The sequence below is a fragment of the Thermobia domestica genome, chromosome 4 (assembly GCF_964235325.1).
Source record: "Thermobia domestica chromosome 4, izTheDome1.hap1.1, whole genome shotgun sequence".
Taxonomy (NCBI): domain Eukaryota; kingdom Metazoa; phylum Arthropoda; class Insecta; order Zygentoma; family Lepismatidae; genus Thermobia; species Thermobia domestica.
In genome coordinates, this window is record NC_137457.1 from 241,662,651 (window position 1) to 241,690,240 (window position 27,590).

General features: G+C 35.0%; 1 protein-coding gene across 1 annotated transcript in view; it reads right to left on the bottom strand.

Moving 5' to 3' along the window:
- Tap42 (immunoglobulin binding protein Tap42) overlaps positions 1-27,590 on the bottom strand; it is a 41,469-nt gene that overhangs the window by 6,284 nt on the left and 7,595 nt on the right. Inside the window, exon 2 of the mRNA XM_081755631.1 lies at positions 18,776-19,503. Within this exon, the coding sequence (XP_081611757.1) occupies positions 18,776-19,503 (728 nt within the window). The remainder of the gene's footprint in view (positions 1-18,775; positions 19,504-27,590) is intronic.

The following is a 27,590-nucleotide window of genomic DNA, read 5'->3' on the forward strand; positions in this document are numbered from 1 at the left end:
CTCAAGAACTGAAAGGTATATCTTACTACTCAATAATGTGTTAGGACATAATTAATTATTATTATTATCGAACTTATAATTTAGCCATTGGTACCCTGGATTTTTCTCCAGCGATATTCATCCACGATTTAAGGGCATTTTCAGATCTACTACTTTGGTATTCTTCCTCAGCTGCAGTGACTTGGTAGAGCGTTGACGTCAAGTTCAAATGCCCATGGATTCGAATCCCGCATCGGGCATTCTAATAACTTTTTTCTCAGTTCCACCGGGTAGATGCCAGAAATTCAGAGTAACACCTTCAAATGAGTCCCTGGCAGACTCTTTTGCACTTTCCTGACCCCCTTCCATTCTGCCTAAACGAGACGCTTAAAAAGTCACAAATATATAAACAAATACCGATCATTAGGGACACGAGTTTTTCGCATTAAGAATTTGAAAATTTCGCGTTTCGTCGCATTTTCCAAATAAAGTTTCGCATTTTGTAGCTCTTGTGGAAAAGAATTCCCTGACATTTTTCCAACTGTTTTTTTTATTCATAGATCACTATAAAAATAAACCATTAATTACCTAAAAACAAAATACATTGAATATTTCACTTGACAATGTCAATTTCATATATAAGAAAATTATATTTTTTTAAAATCAAACTGTGGAAAATCAATAACTAAACTTATTATGAGTAGGAAAGTTTTGCTGTCTTCTGAAAACACATAGGCACAAATTACATTTAAGCATTAAACATAAGCATGTTACATGATTTCACATTTTCCTCCTTCATTGTTGTACGTTTGTCACGTATCATCAGTCCATACTTGAAATAAAATCTCTCATAATTGGTATTGCTTATTGGAAGCCACACATATGTAAAGGCATTTACAACAAACTTCAAACAATTATCACTTCGAAACTTCCCATCCAGCTGCGATGGTGATAGCTAACGGGCAACATGTTCCCTGTAATCGTGTCTTAATCTCCCAAAATGCAGTTCATGCCAAGTTCTACCGTTTCATCAGCGGAAAACTAGCGTTTTTAAAGTAATGAAAACGTATTTTTAAAATTTCGCGTTATATCGCGTATTGTTAGAAATTTCGCGCAAAACTGCCAATTTCGCGTTTTATTGCGCATTGGAAACCAATGATAATACGCATAGAATATCATAAAAGGTCAAGAAACTGAAAATTACTTAATTCTGACGCATTTCGTTTTATCGCGCATTGCAAAAAACTTGTGCCTCTACCGATCATGATTTTTTCCACTAGGTACTTATTAGCATCGTAATGAACATAATTGTTTTCTCTCTCTCTCACACACACACACATACACACACAAAGCAGATGTAAACATCTGTTTTCTTTCTAAACATTTTAGTACAACAAATCTTAACAGTCCAAAAGTCAGTACGCTACACTTTTCCGAAAATAACACTAGAAGAAAGTTTTGGAATTAATTTTCATTACCAGTAAAATAAAAATTCCAAATTAAATTCTGACCAAGAAAATTTAGATAATATAAAATAGATACTACTGTTGGATAACTACAATATGCACAACACAGAAAGTACAACGGTTGGCAACAATGCATATCTAATAATCACTTTGAGTTGGCATGGAGTTTTGAACATACTGTTTACTTATCAGGATTTTACATATTTTGACAGTGCTATATTGAATATTTTAATTTTCTACTTCATTATCCACATTTTTTGGAATCTTATTCTTACTTTGTGTAAACAAGAATGTCAAGGAATTAAGAGGAAATATTACAGAAATAATCTCTACAATCTGAGCATACAGGTAAAATTGCTTTTTAAATTTTCAAGGTATATACTTAGTTAATTTTCTACAGTGTATGCACAAAAACATTAATAAAATTAACTGGGCGTACCGACTAGTGGAGTAGTGTCAACAGAGCACATATAATTCGGACCATATTAAACTGCAGATTCGTTTTCATACAACCTTGGTACTAAAAAGGAGCATTAAATTGAAACCTAATTAGCCAAATTAATTTAGAAGTTTTTTTTTTTTTTTTTGATCGTTCTCAAATTAGACATGAGAAGAAAGGATAAAATATGAAAAAAATACAGAAAACTTCTAGCTGTTAGAAAGCCGCCTATTCAATCTAGAACATATTTTGTTTCATAAAGTATGTCCTAAATACATATATAATTAAATATTTAATACATATGTTAATAATAATATTTAAAGAAAGTATGGATTTTTCTAAAGAAAGTATGGAGTATATTTAAAGTCCTCCATTCATAACCGCAGGTATGTCATTAATCTCCGGAACAATAAACGCAATTACCTAAATGGATGGCTAAAGGAACCCAGTGATGTTCTCGAACGAATGCCACTGAATCTAACATGTGACAAATCAATGAAGTAAAGATTCGTATATACTACCTCCCTTACGTTCTGTTTTACGTTAATAGGAAACGGTAAACATACGCTATATTTACTGAAATCGTACAATTCTCATCATCATGGAAAACTGTTCAATCACACTAAGTATAAGAGCCAACTTTTAATTTGAGGTTAAAAATTTAGCTGCCTTCTCCCCCCCCCCCCCCCTTATTCTCTAATTTATCTCTGCTTTCAACCCCAAGCAAAATGTTTATTTCTTAAGTTGCAAATAGAGAACACTCAAGTTTCATCAAAATGGAATAAACTTTAGAGAAATTACCTTGAAACTGCGACACACAGAAGCATATTGAATTAATTGGTAGAAGTTCGATTCAGTTATGTGTTGTTTTCCAACAATTGAGCATAATATCTAGTACATGAGAACTTCTTGATACACAAAATACGAAGTTATCATACACTTACACGAATTCAATTTGATGGACTTAGCGAGAGAATTTTATGAACTACAGGATGTCAGGTATTATAAAAAGCATGGTCTTCTGTCCACTAGATGGCGTTACTGTCCCCTTAGCCCAGGGTATATGAGTCGCAGCGGGTCAGATCTAACGTCCTTTGACAGCTGACAGTTGAAGTTAGTAGAAACGGAGCAGCACGTTTGGGCGCGGCCATTTGGGCGCAAAACACTCCACGATGAGCTGCTTCGGCGTGGTTGTTCGTTCTTCACTGGCCATTGAGAACTCTGTCATATTGTCATACAGATGTCCTTATTGGAGATAAAGCTGTTCTTTTTATGCCGCTCAATCGTATCGCTCCTTTACATTAGATATTATAATAAAGGACAGAAATTTGTTTTGGGATGTCACAGGCTGCCTACAGTAAATTTCATTTGACCTATTCTTCCTATTTCAATGTATAGCTAGTGCCTATGTCTTTTTTTTTTTTTTTTTTAAATCTTAAATAAATTTTTATTACTATAATAGAGTATTAACTATCCGGCCAAATGAGATCAAATAACAAAAAGCATTCAATAAATACTTACATAAGTACTTCCTGAATCACCCATAGCATTAAAAACCCCATTTTTATTCCAAAACTAGCTCTTACTCGTTTCTTCTGACCTCTTCGTACGGGCCAGTACTTAATAAACACTTCTTATGTTTTGTACCATGCATTTTAATAATTTATTATAGAAACTGAAAATATGTACAGTATTGTACACATTTTAAGATAAATTTAAGAATATCTGACAAAAAATCAAGTACACAGTGCAGAATGAATATATAGTCACATCTTTAAAATAACTAAACATTAACGAAAAACGTACGTCTTTTTACATAAATTGCATGTCCTTATTACATATGTCCTATTTTATTAAGAGTGGACTGGAGCTTTGCGAGGATGCCGTGAAAAGTGGGATAAATTTAACATGGGATTTTTTCAATTTTGCATGATATCACGTTCTACACTGCTCATTTAAAGAAAATCGTAAAGTAGGTTTATACATTTAACTATATTATTCATATTTATGAAGTATTCATAAAGTGTATGTGTGTAATTTGCACAAAATTATTAATATCATTTTTTTAATTTTCCGTAAGGAAATCAAGAGTTACCACTAAACCCGATTCTGCTTTTTAGAGAAAGTAATGAGAATTACCAATTGAGGTGCATACTTTCATAATCTTTGATTCGTATTTATTCAACCTATAATTTTCTTATTTCTTATTTCTTATTATCTAAAGAGAAAATGCTAACTAAATTAAAGAGTGCACATTCTCGTAGTAATTAATGTTTAAAAAGTTCAGCATTTTCCTGTTAGATGACTCTGTTCAGAAAATGCAACTAAAGATAGCAGGCTCGCGTTCGTCTTCCGTGACCGGGTAACCTCAAGGCTTCATCTACCCCTTGGTTCTTCAGCCCCGCCACCGCTATCAGAAAAGAAACAAGTTTTTGTCATCCATATCGTTCAATCTGTTTCCAAATTTACTTGGTGTAAAGGTTGTGGTTGGCCGGATAGAATGCCATCGAAAAGAGACAGACAACCCAGACATAGGAAAGACAAATTGTTGCATTTCAGATTGTCAACAAAAAGGAAGAAAAGAAGACTACCAACAGGATTGAAAAAATATGAGGAACGGAAAAGACTATTTATTATTATTATTATTATTATTATTATTATTATTATTATTATTATCCTTTTGGAGAAACTAAACACAGCATTGATCTGAAGTAAATATTCCACAAGAGTTACGGACATCATCCTCCTAGGCAAGGCATAATCCTCCCTAAGGTTTTTCGTTCAGGTAGAACAAAATCCCCCTAAAGGAAATTTGCATAGGACATAACCCCCCTAAAAACATTTGTTTATTAAAAAAAATCAGACACTACATTTATTACATATAATTACAGATGCAAAATGCTTTCCAGCAAGGCTTACTTTTTTTATAGTGGAACGATTAACCCTAGTATTAAAGCCTATTTCATCATGTTTAGAAAAACATCCACAGAAAGCATGAGTACATATTTTTCTGTAATACGTTTCTAAAAGTTTTCTAATGTGTTATGATTTTATAGGTCATTTTTGATAATTTTAGGTAATCAAAATCAGAGCCCTGGTTATAAAATTGATTATCAGAAATAGAAATTGTTTTAAATAATTCATTTCTGATTGCGATAGGCCTATTTATCAAATTAAGACATCAAAAAATTATAATATATTTCGACTTTCCGCAATGTTTTCTCTCCGGGGTGATTTGGTCCGCGGAGTGGTAATTTTGGCCGCACCAGCAATATTGACCCGCTAATTCTCGAACCAAAAAGGAGTTAATAAAAATTTTGACTCCATTGAAATTGAAGGACAGAGATAAAGAAAAATATAGTTTAAATGTAACTGTCATGTAAGTTCGTATGTAATAATCTAAGCTAAAGCTGTACCACGCTACGGATCAAAGTCGTGGCGGTTTAAAAAACACTTGAACTAAATAGATGTTTTAATTGATACTAATGACTAGAGACCGGATGTTAGGCAAAATGCCTATTTTTTAATATTAAAGATATGATCAAAAATAACGTTTTAGAGTTTATATGGGGGGTTATAGTTTCGATTTGAGCCAATTTTATTTTGCCTATTTCGACCTTTACTGCCTAAATAATTGCTTTAGTGCCTAATATTGCCTATTCTGTACATTTTCTTCAAAATAAGCCTTCATTGAGAAAATATATAACTTATATAATGTAAAAATACGCACATATATACGTATATTAGGAGTTTGTAAACACAAGCACGTGGTACGTTACAATATGTATATATATATACAGGGTGAACTTCAAAGATGTGCACATACTTCGTGAAGTGATAAGTGATATCAAAAGAAGACAAACAGTCCCCTTGTATTTTGTCAAATTCCGCGTCGTGCACAAGTGACAGAGGTGCCAACTTGGAATCGGAAATCGAATCCTGACAATTGGAACGGAACCGAAAGATGTGCACATACTTCGAGAGGTGATTCGTGACATGAAAAGAAGACAAAAAGTTCTCTTGAATATCACGAATCACTTCCCGAAGTATGTGCACATCTTTCAGGATCACCCAGTATATATGGAATGCATAACAAGCTTCGTTTTTATATGCACAATAAAAGAAGATATTAACAAACAACTATGTCTCTATATTCTTTGAACATTATTTATAACTTGAATCTATTTTTAATTATATTGAGTGTTTATCTTCAGTATTTCGAGTTACATTTTAGTGCCTATTTTTTAAATTTTTAGTGCCTATTTACCTGCCTATTTTCCAGGTTTTTAGTGCCTGAACATCCGGTCTCTACTAATGACAATATGCTATCAATAATAATAACGTATACTTCTCACTCCTACTAGTGTATTTGCACTTGAAATTATCTTCAGGAAATCATAAATATCCTTCCCAAAACATTCTTTAAAAATCTAGATTGCGGATCAAACTTTGAAACAACAGCAACCAAATAATAATAATAATAATAATATAATTAATATTGTTACTATATATATATATATATATATATATATATATATATATATATATATATATAAATATATATATATATATATAGAGAGAGAGAGAGAGAGAGAGAGTGAGTGAGTTACACTTACTTCGGTTCATAAATCACATGTTTATTGAGTCAATCCACACGAAGTGGTCCAGAGCAGGTTGCAATATTATTATCGTACAGTCTGTAGTTTCCGCTTCTTATTTTTTTGCCTTCATTCTTAACTTAGAATTATGATATGGTGTACCTCTTCATAGATAATTTGACAGCACTAATCCTTTCCATGCATGTGTTTCAGGTTCAATCATCAGTGGGTATATCATACCTGGGATAAAACCCTAATAGTAACCCATATTTCACTTTCAGGGATAGACTTTGTCTCATATAGCCTCAGTACTGCCTATAAAATTAAACTCTATTAAATTAACTCCAATACTATACAGTGGTTTATTTCCTTCCTTTGAATCAGAATTGTTCAATACCTCCTAATGTATAACGCAACAATAGCAGCACGAATGTATGTAATCGTACCGAAATTGAAATTTTACAATTTCTCATTTATTATCCAATATATTCTGCTTTGACTCAAATTTTAAAAACAGAATATAACGTTCATTGTCTTAACAAATAGGGTAAATTATTACTAAAATATATTTTGTTTCAAACAGTTCAAATGCTTTATTACCGTTTCATATCTCCGTGTTCAATTGACAGTTTATAACACGAACTTCCTGAACCTTGTTTTGGGAGCTACGGCACTCATCTTTGCTATGTGGTCTCGGGTTGGATCACCAAAAAAGTTACATTCAAATTCCGTTATTTCGCATAGTTTGCATCTCACTTTAAGTACATTCTGTTTCTTACACAAGTTCATAAGGTCGTAATGCATTACATAAGCATATATCCAGTGCCGTAACATGGATTAAGCTTATTCCTGAGCTCTCAGTGGCACATGTGATCTTGTAAGGAACTGGTAAGAAACATTTGTGTTGTACGAGCAATGCGAAAAAACGATCAAAAATTTATTTCGGGAGGGGATTGAGCCCGATAGCCACCCCTAAATAGGCCACTGTACACCAGTCAACCGTTTCCATATTATATAACACTGCAACGGAACAAATTTTGAGTAAATACAATTTCAATAGCTATCAATATCAATATTCGATACGAGACCGAGACTGACTTAGTCTCGTCTCAATGTATATGTCTCTGTCCCATCTCGGTATATAAAAATCCGTCTCGGTCTCGATCTAGTCTCGAATTATCGAGACTAGTCTCGGTCTCGGTACCATCCTTACTATTCACGTTGTCGTACTATGTACAAGTATTCCTCAATGGCGGCCACCTTTGTTGTCGGTGGAGTGTCAATTTTTGCATTGCAAGCTTGTGAGAAAACTACAGTTGCTTAGTACGTACGAATCAGATGAACACCAAACAAAAACGAATGTTTAGAGGAGAGACTGGAGTACACGGAGAATATATATTCTTGCTTCGAAATAAATATACACAATTGCAAACCAATACATGAAGTCACCAGAAAAAATACAGAAAATTACACTTTTAAAAGGGCTGTATTTTGAGATGGCATAAAGTGTCTGTGTGTGTGTGTGGGGGGGGGATCATAAGTTTTGTGCTGAATACTATTGCACGTAAAGAGTCTGTAGAAATATCCACAGCTATGATATTGCTGGCACCGTAGATTATGAGGGTCCGAAACTTGAAGTTTGTGATTTTGATACCATTTTTGGGGCGTAATATCTCAGTAGGGCAAGATGCTAAAACATTGCTGCTTAGGCTACAAAGTAATTCTGCATGGGAATAAACTATTGCATTAAAAAAATAAAATACATGGAGAAAATAAGTGAGGACACGGTAAAAACGCGAAGAAAGCACGTGCGTGACGATGGCTGTAGTCCCGAAAAATTTAAATGTCTGGATATTTTTCATGCTAGAAATCAAAAACTACATACGGTTCAGCAATTCGGATGCGTTATATAGGATAGATAGATGTAAATCAACCTTGTGAATGCATTACTTCCGTAACTGGGATTGGATTTAACTGACACTTTGCTGATACATAAAGTGCCTTAATACCGTGGTCCAGTTAGGCGATGGGTTTCGTCGGTGCAAGGGGGAGCTAACCCCCTATCCCATAAGGGACGCGGACAAAATCTAAGAGGACAAAATCCAAGTGGATAAAATCCAAGGAACAGTTATCATGTACATAGCTGTGGTATGTGCTTGTGAACACCCTAATTAAATTGTATGTTTGATTTTCTTTCTTCAATTGTTATGCATTCTAAAATTTTATCTGTAATTTTTCAATTTATTGAAATAACATTTCATTTACTTTTAAAGAACTTAAAATCCAATAAAATATATAAGATTGACACAGTAAGAGTGCAGATGAGCTTTAATTACTCAAAATATTCTAGCTACTGCTAGAACATGCCCAGGTGGATCCAATTTAGGGTGATCAGAAATATTTTTACTAAAAAGAGTGTACCCACATAAATTAACCAGAAAATGAAAGCACTGACTTGCTATATCAGAGGCAACAAATAACAGCGAAGCAGTCCAGTCTTAAAAAGAGTACACTTATCTAATTCTATTCTTTTCATTGAGAATTAAAGTAAAAATAAAATTAAAAAGATATAATTTAGATAAAAAAAAAAAAAAATTACTTCTCTACCCTCAAAGTATTTACATCAGCTACACTTGTCAAAATAACCAATAATATATACATTTTCATTTAGTTTGTCTAGACACATTTTCATATTTCGATTTTCTAGATAACACTCTTACATTATTTAATATACAAACATTATTACATTATTACAAATACACACTTCAATAGCATTTAATCATAATAAATGGCGGATGGCAACCAGTAACAAAAAAAAAAAAAAAAAAAAAAAAAAAAAAACTTTCTACCATTACCATATTCATATTTTCACCTTGATAGATACATCTATATTTCACTTATTTAGAATATATAAGCGAAACACGAGAACTAAAAATAATAATAATAATAATAATAAAAAGCATTCTACAACTATCGTACATATTTCACATTTGGATCATTTCTGACGAAAATTTGATCAGTATATCATAATTATTTGTTTCAAAATATTCATACAACACTACCAACAAACAAATCAAGACTTCTGTATGCCACATCATAAAACTGAGATGAAAATACATACTTTTACAATGTATTTGTACACACATAATACTTTTACATACTTTAATATGGATGTGATAAGTAATTAAAAGCTCATCTGCGCTCTTACTGTGACAATCTTACATGTTTTATTGGATTTTCAGTTCTTTAAAAGTAAATGAAATGTTATTTCAATAAATTGAAGAATTACAGATAAAACTTTGGAATGCATCACAAATGAAGAAAGAAACAAACATACAATTTAATTAGGGTGTTCACAGGCACATACCACAGCTACGCACATGATACTGTTCCTTGGATTTTGTCCTACACTCATCCCATATAGACGTTGCAATGATCATGGGGCTAGAAAGACGGAACAGACGCCACTCGCAAGCTTTTGCACAACTGAACGCAAACGAATGCGGGTCTAATTGCTGCACCATGTGTAGTTTTTGAGATTTAGCATGAAAAATATATTTTTTCCGGGCTACTACCATCGTCACGCACGTGCTTTCTTTGCGTTTTTACCATGTCCTCGCCTTATTCTCCATGTAATATCAGTCCTGATTTTTTTTTTTTTTTTTTTGCAATAGTTTACTCACATACAGAATTAATTTGTGACCTAAGCAGTAATTTTTTAGCACTTTGTCCTCCTGAAATATTAGTCCCAAAAATAGCATCAGTCAGAAACATCAACTTTCGGACCCACATAAATCTACGGTGTCAGTAATATCATAGCTGTGGATATTTCTACAGACTCTTTACATGCAATAGTATTCAGCACAAAACTTATGACCCTCCCCCCGACTTTATGCCATTCCAAAATACAGCCCCTTTAAAGGTGTAATTTTCTGTAGTTTCTCTGACTTTATGACTGTGGTTTACAACCCTGCATATTTATTTCGAAGCAAGAATATAAATATTATCCGTGTACTTCAGTCTCTCCTCTAAACATTCGTTTTTGTTTGGTGTTCGTCTGATTCGTACGTCCTGAATCACTGTAGTTTTCGTACACGCTTGCAAATGCAAAAATTGACATTCCACCGACAACAAAGACGGCCGCCATTTAGGAACACTTGTACAGTACATATGACAACTAAAATAGTGTTATTGGCCTTCTCATACACAAGGTTCATCACACTGAATTTTTTATAATTTTCGAAGATGGTCAAGCAACCACTTTCATCATTTTTGGACCACTTCAGATAGATTGACCCTATTATACCCTCTATTTCGTACTGACCAGACAATGAAAAAAGTACAAAGAACTCAAATAAGACAACTGAAAGAAAACTGAAATGCACGAAACACGATCAGAAAATGTTCACAGTTTTGTCATTGTCCCATGTTGCTTTGCCTTATACATAGTATATCAATTATGTAGGTAGGACATCTGTATGGCGCAGCGACATGCGACAACAGCAAAACTGAATACTTTGTGAGCTTGTTTCGTGCTTTTTAGTTCCTCTTTCGCTAGTCAAATTTTAGTTTGTTTTAACTTTTATTTTATTATAACTTTTGAGATTTTTTTTTTTTTTTTGAAATCTGTGCAATGCAACTAGAGCAGGATTTTTTTAAACCTGACATGGCAAGTAAACCATTCATGAGTATTTCAATCAAAAACATGTTTTCTAATAGTCCTTTCGTATGTTTTTCCTCGTCAAGTTGGAATTTCAGGAATTTCCTCTCTGTATTTGAAAGAATATCACAACAGATATTGCACCTCCACTCTCAAGTAAATATTATTATTATTATTATTATCATTTTCTAACATGAAATTGGCAAAACGAAACAAATACGTATTCTTCTCTGTGTTCAAATAAATACATAAATAAATAAATAAATAAAAGCCGTCTTTCCAAAGCGAGCTCAAGTATTTTTCTTTTTATTTCGCATCATCGCAGTGTAAGAACCTTCCTGCTCAAGTGAGGTACAAAATACAACAAAGATTAGAAAAATTTCCTAATAAATACTCTTCCTCCCCTTTCAAGGCACCCCTGCTGCGTTCCAGACTGACCTGACAGCAGCTTGGACGGAGAGAGGCAGGCGTGCGACTATACCTAGAGTTTCTCCCATTAACCACAGAGCGCTACTTGACAGCTCTAAAAGAACAAGAAAGGCAGAATGTCGAAACTCAGTCATTCTCCAGTTCACTCTTAAAAGGAAATACTCTTTTAAAATTAAGCTGCATAGTATCGAGACCGGATAGTTAATAGTTTGCTGCGGTTTCTTAGCATTTCTTTTCAACTGGTAGAGACAAGTTGTGCATGATGTACAAAAACTTTGTTGTGTGAGTTTCTCGAAATTTCCAGTGCCTATTTTCATATTTTAGTGTCTAAACATCCAGACTCTAGTTATGGAATTTATTATAACATATGTAGGTAGGTTAATCTATTTGGATAAAAGGTTTTGCACCCACACGGCCGCGTCCAAATGTCTGTGCTCAAACGTCATGGACCCAGTAGATACACAGTGTCCGAATACTTAGTGACGTGAAGATGAGTGAGCTTTCCGCAAAATTGCGCTAGATATTTATATTTTTGTTTCGACAGCAAGGCACGCAAGAGCAAATCGGAAGTGAAGATCATACTCATTGTGTTCTTTGATACCAATGCCCTGCTCCTGACTGAATGGGTGCCATCAGAAATAAACAGTATTATCAATAGGTTTTGGTGAAGCTGCGAGAACGCGTAAGAAAGAAAATATCCCTCTTATGGAAGAACAATGAATGGACTGTGCATCACGACAATGCTCCTTCACATACTGCTTTGACCGTTAAGTAGTTTCTGGCAGCTAATACGACACCAGTGTTGAAACACCCACCTTATTCGCAGGACTTGGCACCGTGTGATTTTTTCTCTTTTACCGAAAGTGAAATCCGCCCTCAAAGGTAACTCATTTTCAGACCGTGGAAGAGGTGAAGCAGAAAACGCCAGAGGTACTCAAGACGGTGACACCTGAGGATATTCTCTGTAGGTAAACGCGTACAGAGAGGGGAGGGAATATGTTGAAAGGGATCGTATTTAATTCGTAAGTTTATGACAATAAACCGTACTTTTGACACCAGTCCCGTTATTTTTAGCCAGACCTCGTACGATGTGAACCTACGGCTTAACATGGGATTCGGACCATATGAGCTCACACCAAGTACGCTAACCATGTAGCCATAAAGCTGAAGCCAGTGAATCAATCCCTTCCTGACGGTTATCTGAGCTCTCAATAGAACTATGAGTTTAAGTTTATGAATTATATTTGCAAATAAAAAGTGAACATGGATTTGAAACGAAGAACACATTCTGTTATCATACTAACTTCTCGTTATCAACTGGATAGAGACAAGTGCTTAGCTAAAATTACTTAAAAAGTAATAGAATGCACATCAAATAATTATACCAAAAATTCAGCACTCGTTGATTCATTCCGTCGATTTAAACTGAAATACAGACAAAAAGATAGTTTCCACACTTCAACTAGGAAATTATAGTTATTTAAACTGATATGATCTTGAAGCTTTGCTGGCGTCTACTATTAATCCAATGTTCTCGGGATTGCTGCAAGAGTAAGTGTTGCTGTGCTGAGCTTTCGTTACCATACAGCGGCAACATCTTCAGAGCTATAGTTCTGAAGATGTTGCCGCTGTATGATAACGAAAGCTCAGCACAGCAACACTCACTCTGGCAGCAATCCCGAGAACATTGGATTAATATTTAACTGATGTTTGTTTTACAGACCTCAAATTATAATTATACTCTTACGAAATACCAATTTTCAATATTTTCACCAAAGAAACACCAGTTTATTTATTTAAACGTATTTCTGGGCTTTATCAGTATCTTGGGCCTTAAGTCCATCATGTATAACACTGGCTAGGGAAGGACGGAAGGAATGGGGGAGGAAAGAAGCAGCCTGAGATCTGTATGTTAGGTACTGTTGCATTTGCCTGGAGTGACTGAGGAAAGGCTCACTCAGGATGGCTGGCCTAAAGAACCTGTTACACCTTCTCGACTGAGTGTCCCTACCAGGAATCAAATCCGAGACCGCCAGCACCAAAGACGAGAACGTTAGCAACTATGTTACACAAGGCCATAAAACAACAGCTTAAAATAATAATACACCATTCATGATCAATTACTTGGTGTATAGTGGTATGTTCAAAAAATATTGGATAACTAGATTACAGATAAAAATGAGTCAGATTTTTAAGATTAAAGGAAAAGTGATGTGAAATATATTAAGTTTTTGAGCATAGATATATAATTTGTCGGCATTTTTTCACGTCAGATTAGTCTTTCCTAAACGATTCAGACTAATATTCGTATAGCATGTTTAAGACAAAGTAAAATAGAACATCTAAAGTTTGCGGTGTACAGATACGTAACTTAACCTATTATTATTATTATTATTATTATTATTATTATTATTATTATTATTATTATTATATTTTTACTTCAATTTTCAGTAGCGGTAATGGGAAATCAGGCACAAACTATAAAATGAGAACTTAAAACTTAGCAGCAAAGCTGAATAAACACAAATATATTTCCAAAGAGTGGATGTTTATTCTCTTCAGAACTGGATAAAGGGAATGAGAAGACTGAATAGATCTTAATAAGAAAATTTAACAATTCTTCAAGAACTATATATTATATCCAGTGAAGAAAACTGAAAATTGATTTTAAAAAATGCAGTTGTATAAGCGTCGCCAGGATATGCACTGAAGATGGCGCAAATTTACCGCTGAAATGTTTGCGTTCACATTGCTACTTGAATGTTTAGGTGAGTACTAAATGTTTGTTATAATTAAGTTCTTAGGTAATTTACATGTGCAGACAGCAAGTGAATGATCAATAAATCTCAACACTAAAAGTAGATTCAGGCCAACAAACTGTTAATGAATAGCAGTACTGGTCGATTTAATGAGGACAACATTTCTGATTGTAGTAAGAAAGAACAGCGTTTGATTAAATGTAAGACGAAGATCAGAGGCTGAGGTCAAGTGCAGTACCTCCACGGAAATGCAAGAAGCAACAAAAGGCTTTTTCATAAAAAATATTGATTAAGACTATTAGTGTATTAAATTACTTATCCTAAGGAGTCCCCTCAATAAGAAACCGTTCTCCCTCAACATTACATCTGATGGAGACCTGAAAGCTTTCATCGCGAGAGTGCTGAAAGCTTACAGCGAATCGAAATCAACAGCAGAGAAGCGAAAAATTCTTTTTGAAAGAGATTAAAAATATTTTCTGCATGCGAATTACATTACGCTAATGAAAGTTTGTTTCCGTCTAATCAAAATTTTAGTCTGTAATCTACCTTGCGAACTAGAAACGAAGAAAAATGGAATATTCCTCTGAAATTACCAGTCTCTCGGATCGCTATTAACCCAGTGATACATAATCAATCAATTTAATCACTTCTTTCTCGTTCTGGTCTAACTACACAGGATTTTATGTCTTTTAAACTCGAGCAACTCTTCACTTGCCTTGCCACACTTAGTCAACATTAAAACCAAAAACATTACATCAAAAATAAAGGTTTTTACTATCCACGCACAAAGGTCTCGTCATCTGAACGATCGGACGACCTCAAAGGCCAATAAACAGTAAAACTGTCTCTTGCAGTTTATCCACATTGTTTTCAAATTGTGCTATTAAAGAAACTTTAACCTAATTGTTAATCCAGAAAACTGTGCAAGTTTCACTTTTTTCTCTTCCTATTTCCCTTTGTTACCTTTACGTTTTGTGTATTTACTAACTTTTCCTGCATGTATTTGTCATCTTTGTAGCGTATACTGCTTGCAGAAATTAATTTTACCCATCTGAAAACTGTATTCCTTACCTAACTCCTCCCGTATGTACGTCTGGATTTAAAAAAAAAATGAAAAATAATCCAGTTGTACTCAGAGGAAGAAAATATTTCGTCGTGTAATGGTTGTAACACAACCTTCCACTGGAAATATATGGACAAGGGTTTAATGAAATTCACCGAATGTTACGTACTACTAAAGATAGGTATTATATATATAATGGGTGTTAATGTTTTAGAGACTACAAAACTTGGTATCCTGACCTTCCTGCAACATATCAGTTGTACATACCAAAACACTCAAGAAAAGGTATCATAAACTGCTTTGCTTAGCTATTTTCATTAATGCTTTATTAAATGACTGAGGTATAATAGGGACGTCAGGATTCAATGTTTTAACTGCAATGCTGGTTTCGTTGTTATTTACATAAATGAAGTAAAACATCGTGAGATACCAATAGGGGAAACAGAAGATACCAATAAGATGAATTCATTAGTGTAAACTTTCGTGAGTGAACTAAATTGTATACCGAGACTGATTCATTTATATTGAACCGAAGTCAATGTTCAACTGTACTGCGTATGCGTAACCTATCGACGTGAGATTGCCACGAGGCAAGCAATAGTATCTTATTAGTCACGCAATAGAGTTGTACGATGGAGCGTAGTCTGATGCCGCCGAAACTCAACAGTTTCTGGTAGTGATTCATTGTGGCCCTTTCCGACGCTAAGTTCACGGCGTCGCGTATCGTGGAAATGTGTCAAGTGCATAATTTTCATACAGGTCGTACCACTGTGAATTGTATTATATGGAAATATGCGACACAGAGTTCTGGGTCCATCGCACTGATGCGAGCAGCTAGAAACCACCCTCTCGTGAAGAGAACCCTGCCGCTATTGCATGCGGTTCGCCCATGGCTACCTCCGAAAATGCCCTAACACGACTGTACGATGCAGAGTTGGCTGGTTTAAACCAGCTGTTTTTTTTTAAAAAAAAAACCAACTGGTTTAAACAAAAAAAAAAAAAATGTTCGTACAAGTGTAAGTGTTTGTAAAATCTTGATGAACACACATTTGTGGGTTATCACGTTTTACTCCCGTATATTATCCGTATTATATTCAGACCTAAATTCCCCATTCATTACTCAAAAAGATTATACTACAAAAGCAACTTTTTTTTTTATATATAAGTTTATAATGTTTATTTTGTGATTTTTTGTAGTTGTTATTATTATGTAATTGCAATCGAAGAAAAATTCTAAATATTGTTTCGTTTCAATGTTTACTATTGATAAAATACATCGAAAATGCCGTACTTTTTTTTTGTGTGTGTGTGTGGGGGGGGGGGGTCATACAGACCTCACGAGAGGCATTTAGTGAAATAAGTATCTTTGGTATCTATTTATGTATAAATGAGTCTGAGCCAAAGTGGACTCAAATAATTCGTATCTCTATTCACTTTTCTTATTGATATGCAGATTAAGTCGGTGTATTTCTTTAATTTCGACCAATAAAAGTCGTTGTTAACTAACTTGAACTAAATCAGTTCTTCTGTACTCCGTAGTACTTTGAAATTGTTCATATGTAATTCTGTGTAATGGTTTCACTTGTGCAACTGTTTATCTTTTTGTCCTTCTGAAATGACTCTTGACAGTTATATTAAGAAGCATGTAAAGATCAGTACAACGTTTTTTTTTTTTTTTTTTTTTTTTTTTTTTTTTTTTTTTTTTTTATCAGGATCCCTTTGCGAGTGAGTCGGCAGACGTATCGCATTTGTGGCCAATTAGTCCTGGTTCCGAGTTCAAATGGAGGACAATTTCTCTCGGATGTAACTCAAGAAGCGGTTTTTATTCCGCTTTAAGCTTATGTGACCCCTTCCAGCATAACCCGGTTGCTGCATAATAACACCAAGGCGAAACAAACTTATTTCTGTCCATATATGATGTGAATATATACACCAAATTATTTAAACCATATAAACCTGGTTTAAACCAAAAAAACCGTTTTTTTTGTTTTGTTTTTTTAAATAAAAACCATGGTTTTTGCCAACCCTGGTACGATGGTCAGCAAATGTTGTGCATCACAGGCGGAAATCAACCGTGTCATTCACAGGGATTTACATCTCACGGTCGTTCGCAAGACCAGTGTGCTCCTGAAACCGTGTCAGGTGGCTGAGAGAAAAAGGAACTACAGGAGGCTGTTTGAACCCATCTCGAGGGAGATCCGTGGAACTTTGTTTAATTACCCTTTCACGTAATTCTTCACGCCAGCACGTTCTTCCGCCAGTATGCAGAGTTTCCCAAAACGATTCATGATTGTGGCGTTTCTTGTATAGGGACAAACTGCGTCTACAAAAGAAGTGAAACGCTAAAATCAATTCTGTGTACTACCTGACTCACGTTCTTATTGAAATGTACAGTCCGCAGCAAAAAACCTGTAACATGAGCATGTAAGTTTATTGTGAAACTACGCCTAACAGCGCAGGGAATCAACATAATGTCTAAGTGGCACGAATCACGCCAGAAGAAACCTCGGCGTCCTCCATTGCACACTTATTTTGGAGCAAAAGACTTCGTCGTTTCACAATAAACTTACATGCTCATGTTGCAGGTTTTTTGCTGCGGACTGTACCAGCATGAGATACTAGTACTGTACGGACAAAACGTGATTCAGGTTGAAGTGCACCAAGACAATGCATCCAGCACACGGTGAAAACATTGCTGAAATTCTATCGCCGTATGGCACAGAAAACTGGAATTTCGGCAAGTCTCTTTTCTAATATCTTTGTCAAGAATCCAGATGGACTATTGTGCTTTTGGACTCCTCAAGCAGCGTCTGTTCCCTCGTCGAGTCTGTGCCGTCTTTGGCCTGTGAAGAGGAGTGGGGGGTCCAGTTTCAATGCCGGGCCTGCAAATCGAACACAACAGGTGGCGGAAACACGGCATTTCCTAGGTAAGTAGTACATTTAAATTCGTATCAATATAAATGAATCAACCTCTGTATATGGAAAGAAATGAAATGAAATGAAAGTTTGAGTTTTACGTCCCACGGTTATGCCGGTTAGGCTAAAGGAGACGGTGATAATGAGTAATGAATGAAATGGTGGAATGAAGAAAGTGGGAGGAAACGGGAGAACCCCCGAGAAAACCCACACACACGGTGTTTGTCCACCACAAAGTTCACTTGGCGGGAGCAGGGTTTGAACCCGAGACCCCTAGCACCAGAGGTGAACGCTCTACCACTGAGCCACCGCGGCCCTGTATATGGAAAGAAATACATTATTTACGTTACTTTCTTGGAACTTATGACAACATTATGATAATTTTGTTCTCGGTTGAATTAATTAGACCTGAAAGATGTAAAAATTACACATTAAATTATATTTAAATAAATAAATAAAACCTCACCATCCTTCTTTTACTCGTTGCTCATAAAATTCTTCCACAGTCATAGTTGGAATACTTGGGTAACCCAACCCAAACACTTTTTTCTGCGCTTCATTCTTCGTAAGAATAATAGGTTTCAACGGCTTCCTAGGCGGTACGTGTTTCCTTCTCTCCGACTGATCTCCTTGCTGCTCTTGCTGCTTCTTCATTTCTGCCATGTGAGCCAGGATAGGTTTCTCAATTTCCATACTATTCAAATCGTCCAATGCACCATTCACAAACGATTTAATTAGCGTTATGTAATAGTTTCGTTTCACTTCATCGTCCACGTTCGGATTGTCCATTTTCTTTTTCAAATCAGTCAGTTTGCTTTCTAACTCTTTCTGTTCCTGATATCTCTGAATTTTAGACGCTCTTGCGCGTGCCATAGCCATCAAATCTGGTTTCTTCTGACACGAAGGTTTCGCTTCGTCTTCCGTGTCACCCTCCGGAATTTCAACATCTATAATTCCATAGGATTTACAACGTGTTAAGAAGTCTTTGATGTACACCTCTGTCACGCGAATCACTTCCAGCCTATCTTCAGTTGTAAGTTTTGAGTGCAAAGAGGCCAACAACATAGGGAGAAGGAAATATTTCAGATTATCTGTGGCTACTTCATCCACTGATTCATTTGTGCTAAAAATATCTGTGATCGACACTAATCTCGTAGCATCCTCGAACACGGTGATAAGTCTTTTCACATCTGCCTGAAAATGAAAAAAATAAATAAGATTACAATATCGCACACAGTTTGTGACTATATTTAATAATATTCGGGCGTGCTCACAAAAATGCGGGTGACGTCATGATGCAAAATGTGAAATTGAAATTTTGGAGGGTAAAGGGAAAGTTATCTTAAAGATTCAAATCTCTTAACAACTAAGAATTAGTAAAGTAAGCATACAGTATATGTAGAAATAACAGGTTCTAATTAAACTTAAAGCAGTGGGGAAGGGTGAGAGTAGTGAAAAATAAAATATCATTATCTTAACGTTCTACGATTATGTCTTTTAGACGACGAATGGTTAATAGAAGTGAATGACTAGGAAATAATCGGTGAAATAAGAATATCGGAAGAAACAAAGAACCCCAAGAAAATTACGATGTTGTGCACCACAAATGTTATGGCCTTAGGTTGAACTGTAAAACCTCCACACCAGAGGTGAACGCTCTACCAATGAGCCACTGTGTCCCTTAGGAAGAGTACGTAAGGTCAAAACCACTTACTAAGTTCGACCAAACATTCACAAATAGTTCTATAGTTCATTACTTGAGTATTTTAGTTTGAAAATTCAAGTAACTGGAATGTGACAATATTTAATTGGATTAGATCATAAGATATCGGGGGACGTGGGACAATTATGGCAATAAACGTAAATCTTAAATTTAATCGCTTATATCCCAAAATAATATTTTGTTTTAATTTTGACAAATATCATAATAACTCTATGTTACTTATATATTATTTGCATGGATTAAGAAGAAAACTGTCAAATCTCTTAAAAGTTTATATTTACACCTAGAAATCCATTTGCACATTTTTTCCTTCCATTTTGATGTATTCTACTATAAATAGAGCAAGTTCATTTAAGATAAGAGGGGGAAACATCCACTTCACTATCCCAACATCAGAGAACCTTAAAAAGAGTACCAATAAGCGTAGCACAACAAAATAAGACAATTATAGTACCTCTGGTACTATTACAATCAAATAATAAAATGTCTTTCTCCATATCTTAATTCTCCAAACCGAAACGCTTCACTTAAAAAGGAAATTACAAAAGATATTTCTTCAACACTGCACTTAGACAATTACACACACACACACACACACACACACACACAAACAAACAAAAATAGTTGCATTAAAACAAAAACAAAATCCTCTCTTATGATATCTACAAACATACAAATCAGCCTTTTTTTTTTTTTTTTTTTTTTTTGATACTATAACTTGAATCAAAGACATTATAAACGCTTCACTTACAATAGAAAATCACTAAAGATCTACTTCCATTTTCTTAACACTACATTTGGATAATTACACAAATAAAAACGAAAAAGAGTTGAATTAAACAGGAAATCAAATCTTCTCTTATAATAATTACAAATGAAAACTCCGACTTTTTTTGTAATACTATAGTTTGAGTGAAAGACACTGCACTGGTTTCATTAATTCAGAGTCTACGTCACAAGTCATCTTCCTAAACGTTGCTTCGTTCGTAGAAAGGGTACATCTTCATTAATTTTAGTGCTTCCTCCATACCCAATCTGTTTTGAAGTTTGGATTATATCAATCTTAGGAACTTAAGATTCCTTGCAACTTGCCTCATAAATTCAAAAAAGCCATCTGGTAGGGAATACCTCTTTACTGGTTCTTTCCTTTTTACTTTCTTTCTTTGTTCATATCTCCGGCTCCTATCCTTAAGATGCTACCCCAGTATTTGTGTGGCGTGTTTGCGGGAGGCATTTTGGTCAGGACAGCTGGCTTAGATATTTGAATCCTCAGTGAATAGAGGATTATTTTCCTATATATTATATAAAACTATCCACCTTTTCGTCACTCTACAAAATTGTCTACTTCCTTCTTTCTAGAAATTGAAATGTAAGCGAGTGCTAATAGTGTAAAGTGAGTTCAACGAAACGTGGGTAGGACTTCACGGATTCCCTTTGTGCAAGAAGGGAATTATCGTGTATATAATAGAACATGAGCACATTAATGGCATTCTATGTAGGAGTGCAGCCTTAAATGAACATAAGTAATTTAATAAAACCCAATTTCCATCCAATAAAACTTACCTGGCTTTTTAAATCTCTGTTTTCACAACCCTGACTGTGACCTACAAACTCGCGTCTCAGCTCAATGTATCTGATTCAAAAATGGCTATGCGTGTTCCCGATGTGCTACAATCAATAGTAAGTATAGGTGTGAAATTTGAGGAAAAATCAGATAGCAAAAATGGTTCTTTAACCGGATATAAAGATATTTTACCAATCCCTAGGTATTGCAGACTCAGCGTCAAACGCCACAGCCTTGCTTGAGATATCGAAGTACTCAACCTCTACAATATAAAAATTACAGCAACAACAATATTGACTGAAATCGAAAGAGGACAGTGCGTGTATGTGTGTGGTGGGAGTGGAAAATCCTCCCCCCATATAGGCTATATAACTGAGTCACCAGATACTTTCTTTTACATTTGCTACTGTAGATTTTTCTTTTCTTTTCTAAGAAAAATTTACAGGGTGTTCCGTAGACTTAACTTCGGTTTCTAATTATAGCTAATATGGACTGACAGTGACAGTAATTAATCGTAATTAAAAACCAAAATTATGTCTAACAAGGAAGGAAATTTTCATTTAAAGGAGCAAATACAGAAGCACACGGTAAACACTATTAAAATAAAAAAAAAAGGGACTTAGCTTCTATTAGTACATTTACAATCAGGGTTTGAAAAAAGCCGTTTTTTTTTGAAAAAGCCCAACCCACCTGGGCCCATATGGGTTTTTTCGGGTATTTTCGGGTTTTATTGGTTTTTTTCGGATTTAATTGGGTTTTATCAAAATATTTCAATGTCTGTGGGGTAAAAGTGTTAAAATGTTATTTATATTTCAAGGTTATCATTGTCACAACTTGCAACAATTTTCTGTTCACTGCTGTTTTGAAAAAATGGCCGCCATTTTGAAATTTTACGTTGGATCATCGCCAAAATATATACACAGCTAATTTAGAGTATCTCGTGCTTCTACTCTAAAAATTTCGACTTAAAAGACCGAAAATTGCGCTTTGTAGCGTGAATACCCGCTATTTTGAAAAAATAAATTGTCACCATTTTGAAATTTTACGTTGGTATTCCGCCAAAATCTATTCAGGAAATTTAGTGTGTCTCGTGCTTGTACTCTGAAAATTTACACTTAAAAGACCGGAAGTGATCCACTGTAGTATGTGTGGTACAAGCAGCCGAAAGAACAAATGCAGATTGAATCATCCCAGAAGCCTCAGTGACGTTTGCCAAATGTGAACACCAAATATATTAATTTAACAGCGTAAAATAAATAGTTTTTATTGTTGAAGTTCACTTTCGATACCTTGTGCGTTCAATTACGGGAATTTCCTGAGCACTTGTTGCAAGAGGGATCTTTCCAGAAAATTAATTTAAGACCATTAAGAAAGATATAATTCATATTTTATAAAATAAACTAGCTTTTTGCTAGCTGGGAGCTCTGCCCCCCATACCCCCGAGTTTGCTCGGCCCACGGCCTCACATTTCTTATCTATCGCCCTTTGCATCAACAGTGAATTTCGTGAACTTGCTCTTCATATTTCCTAAATCTGCCCACCCGGGGGCATCGCCCCCCACACACTGTCTTTGCTCGGCCTACGGCGTCGCATTTCTTGAACCCACAATTCTATCATTTCTTTTCCTATTGCAACTATTTAAAAGATAAGATTTTGTATCCCAAGAAAACGCCCATTTAAATAACAAGGGAATTTCTTCATCATCCTTTAGACCCCTAAAAATATTAAAAATATTCACTTTTGGCTATTTTCCTGTCGGTTAATCCTGGAATGCTATAATCATGCCAAATTTCATCATTCTAATCATGCCGGAAGGGCCTAAACATTTTGGGGGTGTAAAAGGTGTTCCACATAAATAACATGGGAAAGATTTTTCAGTTCCCTATAAAACCACTCTAAAGTTGTATTTTTAAATGTTTACTGATTTACTTAGGTACTGCTAAGAAAACGTACAAGCATACCGAATTTCAAGTTTTTATTCCAATTCTAAGTACCTAAAACATGAGATTATAGGTCCAAAAAAGTCCCATTTAAATAACATGGGGAAATTTTTCATCCCCTCTTTAGACCCCCTAAAAATTAAAAATATTCACTTTTGGCAATTTTTCTGTCGGTTAGTCCCGGAAAGCTATCACCATGCCAAATTTAATCATTGTAGCCCTACAGGAAGTGCTCAATAATTTATGTCAGATCATGTAGTTTTATATATATTTAGGATGTTTCAGAATGTCTTAAATGAAATTAAATATCTTCCAGCATAAAATAAATAGTTTTATTGTTGAAGTATTCAGTTCTGATGCTTTGTGCGTTCAATTGGGGAAATTTCAAGAGAACTTCTTTCGGGACGTTTTTTTTTCCTCCTCCGTCGAAAATGCAGCTCCCTTTACTGTACATCGATACTTCCACTAGTACGAAAGTTCGAATTCAGCACTTGAAATAGTAAGCGGTACGTAGTTCGGAACTCTGAGCATCGAGTTTCTTAAATTTGACGAATTTTTACGCTTTTGTTGGTGTTGATTCTATATAATGCTTATTTGAAGAGTACCTATAAATAACTGCACTAAACTGTTGTTGGAAACCTAAATTTTACTGAAGAATCCTTGTGTTACCATCAAAGGTAAGGCATAAATAATACTAATAGTTTTACTAATGCACTACATGTTTACTGGTAGTACCGGCATCTATGGCTTTAAACGCGTCAAACGTATGAGGAACAACGTCCCTCGGCGTCGTCGAGTTGGCGAGCACACTATTCACGGAAAGTATTCTCTAAAATATAAAATTGCATTTTTTCCTTCAAATACGCTATCAGCATAATCCATACACTAATTTGTTACTTAGTTATCTCAAGCTAAGGTAAGGTTTTTTTATTCATTCAGTGCATTCAGAACTTTATAAAGGTCTTATGTTGAATGTTGTATACCTTAACGGGAAAGCATTCGATTCGCCCATGAAAAGTCCAAAATCTGATAAAAATCACTTTCAATGTGATCACCTTGGTTGTATCAATAATATATTAACAAAAAGCTCAAAAACCCAGGTGGGTTTTAAGGTGTTTTTTTTCAGGTGGGTACAACCCGAAAAAACCCGGTGGGTTTTTTCGGGCTGGGCCCACTTTGGCAAACCCTGTTTACGATGCTGAATTTTACAATACCTACACATCACTTACAGTGTCACACATATAATGATTTCGATATGTCTAAGATGGGCAAGGCATGTAGCTCGCATAAGTAATATGAGCTGGGTTAATATAATTCTAGTGGATAGAGCCCTTTCCGTAGATTAGGAAAGTGAATGATAAAATAAAGCACGATTTGGGGAAAGAGCGAGAAGGCTGGTAATAATCCGGAATGGTCTGGCCTGACACAGATATTATCCAATGCAGAATTGTTTCTGTGGCGATGAGCCTTCGGGTCTCTTAATACACAGACTTGGTAAGTTAACTGCAAATGAGCTGCCAATCACTGCATACAATACAATACGTTTTGTGGCACAAGTGGCTCAATAGTGGAGTGCTCGCCTCTGCTGTGGGTGGTCCTTGGTCTGACTTGATTTTGTGGAGGACATCGTCTCCGTGAGATCTCTCGTTTCCTCCCACATTCTCATTTCACAAAATTCTTTAACAATTATTCACTTTCATTACTCATCTGTCTCCTTTAGCCTAAAGGGCATTACCTGAGACATCAAAAATTTTATTTCAATTTCAATAAAATGTGTTTATAAATAGCCATAGTTTGCTTCTATTCCTAGTGGCTTGTTTTATAAAGTTGAACAAACATAAGTTTGTACAGAAAAGAATCTATTTCAGCAAATTAGCAAAATGAGAGCTGTAGATCAAATTCGGAGCCACTATAATTTTATTATTTAAGATGTAAAATATACTACTCAGGAATGAAAGAGACATGTAAGATTAATATGGTTATACTGTACAACTATACAAGAAGCAAGCATGTAATCTGAGAACTTACTTACGTACTTACTTTATGGGAGACACACGAAATACAGAAGGCAGTAGAAGGTAAATCGTGGAAATAAGAAATTATTTCGATTAAGTAACAGAAATAAAACAGTAACAGAGAAATGAAGCTAAGATAAATGTTAGGTCTACCTTGGGTAAGTACACGCTAGTTGTTTGAGTGTATATAGTATATACAGTGGTTCTCTTATGAAGGCTTAGGTGCAGGTTTAGGAAAGTTCATAAAAACGGTAATTTTACGGTTAAAATGAGTAAATGAATATAAAAGAAGATTATATTAGATATTAGTTTCTACCAGCGAAGTACAATGCAGGGAAACTGTATTTTATGTTTACAAGAGTGAAACCAAGACTATTAATATTATAGAACTATTAACAGTGTGAAAGCATTACATGTGGTATAGAAGTCGTATACCTGTTGATAATTCTGAGTACTGCACTAATGTTCACAGCAGACAATACGTTTCCGTTACAAGAGTTACTTCCTATCTCATATACGTTCAGGGCTGGCTGGTTTAAACCAAGGTGGTTTAAACCTTGGTTTTTTCAAAAAAGAACGGAAAATGCTTTGAAACGTGTGAACTTCATGGTGACGTTTCCACATATTAAACTATCCGCATTACGTTTATCTACTTTTCACCTTTTAATCAAGGGGTCCCGTGTTCAATTCTCGGTCGAACCACAACCCATCTTTCAGGTGTAAACCAAGTAGCGATTCGAAGCGTCCCTCTAAGCAAAAGTCTTCTCCGTGATAACCTTGGTATTTCATAAGGATGTTAAGCCTAAACATACGAAATTAAACCAAATTATATATTTCTACTTGAATCAATGCCTGTTGTTTTATAAAGAAGCCAAGGTTGCTTAAATATATTGATAGAAATTGGTAAAATTTATCAACTGCCTACGTTGCTTCCAACATCAGCTTGGATTTGACTTGGTTTTACTTTTATTGAATGATATCTACATACCAAATTTGTAATTTAATACCTCAGTTTTAGAGTAGTGATTATGGTACGTTGACCTTAAAATTTTACACACAAATACATTTAAAGTAATAACAGGATTTTTCCAATGGCTAAGGCAGGAGTGTTCCGATTTATATATAATTCTGTATAATGTTTTTACTTGTGTAACTGTTTATCTTTTTGCCCTTCTGAAATGACTCTTGACAATCATATTGACAAGTAGGCGTATGTAAAGATCATTACAACGTAGTTTTTATCAGGAGTCCTTCGTGAGTGAGTCGGCAATCGCATTTATGACCAATTAGTCCCGGTTTTGTGTCCAAATCGACAATTTCTCATGGATGTAAGCCGAGAAGCGGTTTGGATTCCGCTTTAAGCTTATGTGACCCAGGGTTTGCCCAAGTGGGCCCAACCCGAAAAACCTACCGGGTTTTTTCGGGTATGACCCACCTGAAAAAACCCACTTTAAAACCCACCTGGGTTTTTGAGCTTTCTGTTAGTATATTATCGGCATAACTAAGGTGATCACATTAAAAGTGACTTGCATCAGATTTTGGACTTCCCTTGGGCGAATTAGATGCTTTCATGTTAAAAGTATACAACAACATTCAATGTTAGACCTATATAAAGTTCTGAATGAATCAAAAAGCTACCTTAGCTTGAGATAATTACAGAACAAATTAATGTATGGATTGTGTTTATAACCTATTTGAAATAAAATATGCAATTTTATATTTTAAAAAACACTTTCCGTGAATAGTGTGCTCGGCGACGCCGTGGGACGTTATCCCTCATACATTTGACGAGTTTAATGCCATAGGTGCCTGTACCTCCAGTAAATATGTAAATACATTAGAAAAGCTATTAGTATTATTTCATACATTAGATGGTAACACAAGTAATTCTTCAGTAAAATTTTGCTTTCCAACAACAACAGTTTAGTTTTATCATTAGTCGCTACTCTTCAATTAAGCATTATCTTGAATCAACACCAGCAATAGCGTAAAAATTCTTGTCTTTAAGAAGCTTAATGCTCGGAGTTCCGAAGACTATG